General features: G+C 40.7%; 1 protein-coding gene across 4 annotated transcripts in view; it reads right to left on the reverse strand.

Moving 5' to 3' along the window:
- FAM221A (family with sequence similarity 221 member A) overlaps positions 1-9,406 on the reverse strand; it is a 24,624-nt gene that overhangs the window by 14,971 nt on the left and 247 nt on the right. For 3 of the 4 annotated variants that reach the window (XM_077775346.1, XM_077775347.1, XM_077775348.1), the window contains exons 2-4: positions 7,174-7,347; positions 3,312-3,502; positions 318-524 (exon numbers count right to left, since the gene is read on the reverse strand). In XM_077775346.1, coding sequence (XP_077631472.1) covers positions 318-524; positions 3,312-3,502; positions 7,174-7,347 — 572 coding nt within the window. The remainder of the gene's footprint in view (positions 1-317; positions 525-3,311; positions 3,503-7,173; positions 7,348-9,406) is intronic. The other variant, XM_077775349.1, reaches the window with a different exon arrangement.

Consider the following 9,406-nt stretch of genomic DNA (forward strand, 5'->3'; position numbering starts at 1 on the left):
ACAAAAAAAAAAAAAAAAAAAGGCATTACAAGAGGGTTACAGTGAGATAAACTCAGTTATTACAAACAACAGGGTTGTGGGTTGGGATTTGTATATTGGGGTAGGCGTGATCTTTTATTTGTGTGTTTTCTAAATTTTCTATAATGCCCATATATTGTATAGTGGCATAAAACCCTTATAAAAAATAAAAATCAGATGAGAGACTGTTTTCTGGAAAAAAAAAACTAAAGAATATAAAGTACAAAACAAATATGGGGCTTCACTATTGTCAGCACACATAAAAACGTTACAAACTCAGTCTGTAGATCGTCACTTACCAATCCCGCTGTCATCTAATCGCATGTAGCCTTCTGCCAGCGAGCTGAAGCCAGTCAGGCCTCCCATTGCTGCATAAGGGACATCCTGTCCCACTGGTTTTCCCTGGGCCAGTCTTTCTTGCTTACTTTCCACTACTGTGTCATGAGCATATGCAGGCTGACCACAAGCACAAGTAAAGCAACTATGGAATCCTGAGCACTTGGAACCTGAATTAAGATGGAAAGGGTGTTAAGTGTCTTTACATAAAGGTACTAAGCTGCCTGCACTTAAAATTCTTAGCTTGGCCCCAACCACCTGAATCCTGATGCCTCATATGCTGTCCTCTGGCCTCTGTAATTCTAATCTCCAGCCCTTGAATTCTTTCCCAGCCACTGCTCTTACTTCTGTAAGGTACTGAAGTGAAGAGGGTAAAGTAAGACTTGGAGCAGAAAAAAAATACTGGGGCGCCTGGGTGGCTTAGTCGGTTACGCGTCCGACTTTCGCTCAGGTCATGATCTCGCGGTTCGTGGGTTCGAGCCCCGCGTCGGGCTCTGTGCTGACTGCCAGCTCAGAGCCTGGAGCCTGTTTCAGAGTCTGTATCTCCCTCTCTCTCTGACCCTCCCCTGCTCACGCTGTGTCTCTCTCTCTCTCTCCTAGAAATAAATAAAACATTAAAAAAAATTAAAAGAAGAAAAGAAAAAAGAAATACTGGAAAAACCAACTAGGACTAAAAGAAATTGGGCTAACACTGGAGAGCTAGGAAATGTAGGCCGTCGCCTTAAATACTCAGTTAAAAGCGGGTGTGGACAGCCCAGTGGTAGGACCAGGGGAAGAGATAAGTGGAAACCTCCCTAGGGATTAATGCCTCATAAAAGCCATATAGGAAAGCCAACCGAGAGACACAGAAAGGACACAATGGAATACTGTTTACAGTAAAAACGAAAGGAGTACTGACACAGGCTACAACATGGATGAGTCACACAAACATCATGCTGTGTGAAAGAAGCCAGTTACAAAAGGCTACATATTTTATTATTCCAATTATATGAAATGTCTGCAATATGCAAGTTCACACAGACAGTAGGTAATTATTGGTTGCCTAGGGCTGAGGGAGAAGAAGGAATAAGAAATGACTACTAATGGATATGGGGTTTCTTTTGAGAGTGATGAAGATGTTCTAAAATCGACTGTGGGGATGGTCACACAACTCTATGAGTATATTAGACACCATTAAACTGCATCCTTGAAATGGATCAGTTATACAGTATTTGAATTATATCTTAACAAAATTGCTATATATTTAAAAAAAAAAAAAACAAGCTATACTGAAATAGAGGCCAAAATACACCATTAACAAAATTTTACAGGCTCACACTTCCAAAAAATGTGTACATAATAAGTAAGTTTTGGGGGCGCCTGGGTGGCTCAGTAGGTTAAGTGTCTGACTTCAGCTCAGGTCATAATATCACAGTTTGTGGGTTTAAGCCCCGGGTCAGGCTCTGTGCTGATGACTAGCTCAGAGCCTGGAGCCTGCTTCAGATTCTGTGTCTCCCTCTCTCTGGCCTTCCCCTGCTCACACTCAGTCACTCTCTCTCAAAAATAAACATTAAAAAAATTTTTAATAAATAAATTTTATCCAACTACTTCCATACTTAGCCAATGAAACACATCTATTCCTGACACTGTCATAAAAAATTTTTATCATGGGGCGCCTGGGTGGCTTAGTCGGTTGGGCGTCCGACTTTTGCTTAGGTCATGATCTCGCGGTTCGTGGGTTCGAGCCCCGCGTCAGGCTCTGTGCTGACTGCCAGCTCAGAGCCTGGAGCCTGTTTCAGAGTCTGTATCTCCCTCTCTCTCTGACCCTCCCCTGCTCGCGCTGTCTCTCTCTCTCCTAGAAATAAATAAAAATATTTAAATAAAAATGTTTTATAAAGTCAGTTAAGTGTCTGACTTTGGCTCAGGTTACAATCTCACAACGTGAGTTCTAGCCCCACATCGGGCTATGTGTTGACACCTTGGAGCCTGGAGCCTGCTTCAGTTCAGATTCTGTGACTCCCTCTCTCTCTGCCCCTCCCCCACTTATACTCTGTCTCTCTCTCGCTCTCAAAAATAAATAAACATTAAAATTTTTTTTAATGTTTTATAACATATTTCAATTCCAACTGCTATGAAAACTGGACTAAGTCTCTCCTGAAGAAAATGGTGAACAAATGTCCTATTTTAAGAGGTTTTTAAAAGGATGATCAAGTGAATGATCATAAAGGATGGGGGCAGAGATTTGGGTATAGGTATTGAGGAAAGAGTGCTAGCACACATAACGTGTTAAAATTATGTTACATTTTGCTTTTCCCATCAGCCTATGTTTTAGGCAATAACCTAATAATCTACCAGCAAAGCATTACATTTTTTCAACTTATCAAATCCTTTTTAAAAGCCTGTAAATACAATTTAGTTGACAAAATTCCCACTCAAAAATTTAAGTCACATCAGGTCTAGGTATTCTTTAAAATCTATTACTATCATTTAACTTATTTTAATTTTTTAATGTTTATTTATTACTGAGACAGAGAGAAACAGAGCATGAGTGGGGAAGCAGGAGAGAGAGAGAGAGAGAGAGAGAGAGAGAGAGAGAGAGAGAGAGAGAGAGAGAGAGAGAGAATCCGAAGCAGGCTCCAGGCTCTGAGCTGTCAGCACAGAGCCCGATGCAGGGCTCAAACCCAAGAACTGGGGGAGCATGACCTGAGCCAAAGTCAGACGCTTAACCGACTGAGCCACCCAGGCGCCCATCATTTAACTTATTTTAATTACACGAGGTTAAGGCTTAGGATTGCAAAGCACACAAACAACTCGGAGTTTACCACAAACATAACATGTTAGAGTAGCTGTCCATCAACGTTTTCTGTGTTGTTTAATACTGACTACATAGCTGAATAAAACTGCCACAAAGACACATTACATATTCAATAAAGAAAGAGAAACATTCTGTTGGGTGTGTTTGTAATAAGGTAACTCACAGGCATTGCACATGAAGCCAGGCGCAGCCCTGTGCTGATCAGCAAAGTGCTTGCACCTGCAGCGAATGGGCTGCGCACCATTGAGAGGGACATAAAGGTAAGCCCTGCACTGGCAGCCAGTCACTCGGCAAGGGAGACTAATGGGGCGCTGCTGTGGAATCGTTTCAAAGTCAGTTTTATGTTGTTTATACCTGAAAAAAATAAAAGGGAAGAAATAAAAGCAATGCAGGTAGTGCTGGAAATTACAATTGGTCTGTTCTGTTAAATGCACACTTACTTTTTTTTATTCTGCTGTTCTTGTTGGTAAGGTGAAAATCAACTCCCTTACAGCATTTCTGTCAACTATGTCAGAAATTGGTCAGGAAAAAACTTTGACTCTTTCAGATTTTTATTTTTCGTTATTTAAGAACAAATTTTTATTTTTAAAGAGCAATATATGAAGAAATAAAATTCCCTTAAGATACTCACTTCCTGCTCGTAAGGTGACATTCAATTTAAAAAAACATTAAATTCATTATTCTCAATATTCATCTAAGTAGTACAAGTTAAAAGAGCAATGAGATACTGTTTTTCACTCAGCATAGAGAACCAACTTTTTTTAAACTATACATAGTTCACAATGCTTTCGAGAATGTTACAAAAGAACCAATCTCATTTACTGCTTCAAGAAACTTAAAAAGATCCATAATTTCCATGGTGTATATAATTTCGCATATAGCATTTCCTAATATACATAATTGTTAAATCACTGTTATACACCTAAAACTAACATATCAACTATACTTCAATAAAAATAAATAAAAATAAAATCATCAGGGGCGCCTGGGTGGCTTAGTCGGTTAAGCGTCCGACTTTCGCTTAGGTCATGATCTCGCGGTTCGTGGGTTCGAGCCCCGCGTCGGGCTCTGTGCTGACTGCCAGCTTGGAGCCTGGAGCCTATTTCAGAGTCTGTATCTCCCTCTCTCTCTGACCCTCCCCTGCTCACGCTGTCTCTCTCACTCTCTCTCTCTCCTAGAAATAAATAAAAATAAAAAAAATTTAAAAAAAATCATCAAATTTAATAGAAAAAACATCCTTTAACCCGACAGTTCATTTTACGAAAATATACCCTAACAAAATAATTCTGTGTATAGAGAGAGTTTTGTGCATAAAGATAATATCAGCAATAGTGCTTACAGTAGCAATACACACACATATACAACACATTAATCATTAATAAGGGATGAATAAGTAAATCACTAGACAACAGTTTTTAAAATATTTAGCAGTGAAACCCCTTCTTCAAATAAAAACTTTTACAGAACCATAATATATAAAATAGATAAAAGCAGAATTGGTTAAAGCAAGAGAAAGAGCCAGAACTGGAGTCTGTCCTTCTCCTGACCTCCCGTTCTATATGGTACATCCCTGAGACCCCCTCTAAGGCTCCAGGGAACATACAATGAACATCACTGGACCAGCTAGAATATTGAGCAGGTATTAAAAATCTTATTTAGGGGCGTCCGGCTTCGGCTCAGGTCATGATCTCACAGTTTATGGGTTCGAGTCCCGCATGGGGCTCTGTGCTGACAGCTCAGAACCTGGAGCCTGCTTCGGATTCTGTGTCTCCCTCTCTCTCCCACCCTCCCCTGCTCACTCTGTCTCTCTCTTTCTCAGAAATAAATTTTTTAAAAAATTACAAAAAAATTTTTTTAATCTTGTTTAAGGGGCGCCTGGGTGGCTTAGACAAGGGTGAGCATCTGACTCTCAATTTCAGCTCAGATCATGATCTGAGGGATTGAACTCACTTGGGATTCTCTTTCTCCCTCTACCCTTCTCCCTCTCTCTCTAAAATTTAAAAAAATAATTTTTTTTCACATTAAAAAAAATCTTGTGATTACTATGTAACAATGTGGGAACATTTCTCTAAATCTGTCATTAAAAACTTATTCAATATTTATGAGCACGTATAATTAATAACTAAATGAATGTCAAGAAAAATATATACATGAATACAGTAAACCCATGAATACAGTAAAATGTAATTGATAGCAGCTGGCTTTAGGTGGTGAGTCTTCTTTCTATTTTTCTATATATTATTCGTTTACCTTAATAATAAGTATAATATTTACAGGGGCGCCTGGAGGTTTAGTCAATTAACGATCTGACTTTTATTTCGGCTCTGGTCATGATTCGTGAGATGGAATCCCACATGGGCCTCTGCGCTAACAGTGCAGAACGTGCTTGGGATGCTCGCTGGCCCTCTCTCTCTTTGCTCACCCGACTTACACTCTCTCTAAACTTTAAAAAAAAATTATATATAGGGGTGCCTGGTGGCTCAGTCAGTGAACTATCTGTCTTCAGCTCAGGTCATGATCTCATGGTTCACGAGTTCGAGCCCCATGCTGGGCTCTGCGCTAACAGTGCAGAACCTGCTTGGGATGCTCGCTGGCCCTCTCTCTCTTTGCTCACCCGACTTACACTGTCTCTAAACATAAAAAAAAATTATATATAGGGGTGCCTGGGTGGCTCAGTCAGTGAACTATCTGTCTTCAGCTCAGGTCATGATCTCATGGTTCATGAGTTCGAGCCCCATGCCGGGCTCTGGGCTGACAGTGCAGAGCCTGCCTGGTAGTCTCCCTGTCTGCTCCTACCAAACCCCCCCACCCCCTTGCTCACACACCCTCTCTCAAAAATAAATAAACTTAAAAAAAAAGTATAAACCTTTAAAATAATAATAATAATAATATTTGCAGTAGGGAAAAAGAATAGTTTAGTCAGAGATCTCACTGAGTAACCGGTTCTAAAGAACTTTTTGATGGAAGTTGGGTTGGGTCAATTTCGAAGGTTAATTGCATGCTACATAATTATACATATAAGAGACTGGCAGTAAATTTATACAAGAATAAATGGTAAAACCAACACAAATTTACCAAACTCCTCTTCAATTCTGAAAGAGATCAATATAACCCTCATCCTCCATTCCTCCAGTGTTGGGGTTGCTAAATAAGTTTCAAGTCAATCTATATAACATTACTCATCCTAGCAACAGCTTAACAACCTTTGGCAGACAGCAAGTCTGTAAATAGCAACTATACAAAGAGTCTCTCATGAGAGAGCCCCAGAAACTGTCAGAACGGGGCGGTTCTCCTTCCATGATTTCTTTGGAACAGAAAGTTAAAACTTGTTACCTGAAAACAGATAATAGGTCCAGTGATAATTTTTTTTACATGATGCAGCTTTGTCCTTTTGAATTTTACAACTGTGACCTGTGACCGTAGTAAAATTTAAAGTCGAACACGACAAACACAGCTAAACGCAAACTTCAGGTATGGGCAACGTGCATCAATGACTGGAGCCTCCTGTATTTTCGTACCTTCGTGTGCTTTACTTGGAAAAAGACCATTTGTAATAAAAAGCTGTGTGCTTGTATTTTTGTTTGTTTCAAGAAAGGCATCAACACAGTATGTTTCTTAAAATAGAAAGGGAGATTAGTCAATTTGAGGAGAAATGCTATTTGTAGGTTGCAACCTGCTCAGTGTGGGTCAACTCAAGCAACCCTTAAGGCAGTTTCACATTCTGATGACCTGTCCTCCACTACCTCTTCCAGTAGGGGGTGAAGCAGACCCCTGGCAAAGCTGCAGGGGTACCAATCGTCTTTAACCAACTGCAACAGAAAAGATACTTAGGGTGATGGACTCCATAGTGAGTTCTAACAGGACATAACAGAAACTTCGTAATTACAGCAAAAAAAACCACAACACTTTAGACAATTTCTGGGTTAATATAAAAGCCTATTTTTTAATGTTTCTCAGTTCTCACAAGTAATGTTATTTATCAGAGGAAGTACGCAGTCCTATAGTCTTATATTTTCTAATCTCACCTATGTGTACAAAAGCACAGTGTCTCTGGACCCACAAGTTTACAATCCATTCCAGTTGGTGATCGCCAGCTCACAAATAATCTGTTTTGTAAGCGCATCGGCAATACTTTTTTTTTGTATTCTTCATATTCTTCAGGAGTAAAAGGTTTCCCTCCATCGTCCTCACCAACAATTCTACAAGAAAAAAATTCTCTTAAGCCTTGAATATTTATTTTCCACATTATAAATGCCAAGCTCCAAAACTAAACTATATTTGTAAGGTCAGAAGAAATGCGGCTTCAGCTTTGACTTCTTACTTTAGGGTTATGTTAATTGCAAAATTAGACACAATGGCAATAAAGTGTTTGCTTCCCACGTAAAAGAGGAAGTCAATGAACTCGTATCATCTGACTTTACCCAACCAGGTTTATCCCTGGACCATTACCACAGATCCATCTCAATTGTTCCTTTGATTCTGAAGCAAACATGCTCACCCTTTTCATTAAAAGCTGGAACCTAAACTCCTAAAATTTCTAATATTTTTCTCCCTTAAAAACAGTACTCCCCTCCAACAAAACCAAAAAACAAAAAACAATGGTACAAAAAAACATCAGCGCAGAAGACAATATGGGTAATGGGAACCCAAACCCTGGCTGAGAGTTTAAACCCACAAATACCCTTGGATCTGCACAAGCTTAACCCAAATCTGTATTGTGTCATTAAATCATTAATTAATTAAATCATTAATTAAGTTAGTAATTTAATGCTTAATATAAATAATTAAATTTAATGATAATTTAAATTAAATCATTAATTAAATCATTGTTTAATTCCAAAACTACAACTTCAAAATTTTATGGGAAAAAATCAAGCCACCACTATTTCAAACAGCAGTTACAGAATAACCAAGGGATCTAGTTCAAAGGCATATTCAGATTAACAGGTTTGGAGTGGGCCTGAGAGTGTGCATTTCTAACAAGCTCCCAGGTGATGCCCACACCAATGGACCATGATTGCGACACCTTGAGTAGCAAGGCTCTAACTTTTACAGCCAACTGTTCCAGGTTATTTATGTTTACAAAAATAATTTTCGACCAGGCCTGAATATTTGAACCAGACAAGAGACCTTATATGGAGGCACACAACCCACACATCTAAACATCTAAATCTCTAAGTTATCAATCAACAGCAAGGCCCACAACTCCTTCGCAGGGAAAAGCCTTGGAGACTTGGAGGCTAAAGGAGCCGGCTCTGCCCTTGGTGACGGCTGGATGGAAGCTGTTCTGAAGCACAGGACTCATGGCCTTTGCGGGACCCACCCGAACTGGGGATGAGGCCTGACCCATTAAGCTCCTCACTCTGGTCTAACTCAGAATAACCAACCCTTTCTAGGTGTTATCCAAAACTTTACCACCGAGACAGCCAGAAGGAGTAAAGGTCAGCTAAGGAATCCGGTTCCCCTAACGCCCCTGGGGGACTTGGGACGACCATCTTTAAGCAAAGCAGCCTCTCTCGCAAAGGTTTTCCACGCCGCACAGATTTCCCACGCGGAGCAGTGATTGCCTCACTGCTGGTTTACACACACACATTCTCCTCCCTTCAACCCCCGCCCCCCGCCCCGGGGCCAGTCCGTCCCCCCTTGCACACACACAGCCCTACCTCCACCGCCCCCCTCAACCCCACATCCTCTGGCCTGTCCCCCTCTAAGAATTCCCACTTACCCGGTCTCCCAACTGCCAAAAAAGCTTCTTGGGAGACCGGAAAAAATAACACGTCTCCACAGGTGCATCAGCCTCCCTCAGGGCCCAGGGCACTGAGTCGTGACCTCAAGCCAAGGGGCGGGGGGAGGGGTGGGAAAGGAGGCTCTGGTTCCATTTCCGTGAGAGGAGTTTCTCCAGAACCACCGAAACTACACCAGTGTCTTTCTCCTAAAAACAGCACCTCGGGGTTGGGAGCACGTCTGTAAGTTCACGACATACCCTAGTTGTAAACTAACACGCTAAACGATGTCTGTTATTCCTTCTAATGCCCGACCCCTCGATGTGTAACTCTTCAGTGGCCATTTAGAAAAAACACTTGGACCTCGGCATAAATCGAAGAGTTAATAAATCTTCCTGGAAGGGGTCAAATAGGGAGACATCTTAAACACCCTCGGAAGAAATTTATTAGAACAGAACTGCATGTCATTACAACATTTAATTACAAAAAGACGAAACTTAAATCAATGTACGTAAGCCTCTCCAACAGCCCCTGA

This window comes from Crocuta crocuta, unplaced genomic scaffold (genome assembly GCF_008692635.1).
Source record: "Crocuta crocuta isolate KB4526 unplaced genomic scaffold, BGI_CrCroc_1.0 scaffold197, whole genome shotgun sequence".
In the NCBI taxonomy this organism is placed as follows: domain Eukaryota; kingdom Metazoa; phylum Chordata; class Mammalia; order Carnivora; family Hyaenidae; genus Crocuta; species Crocuta crocuta.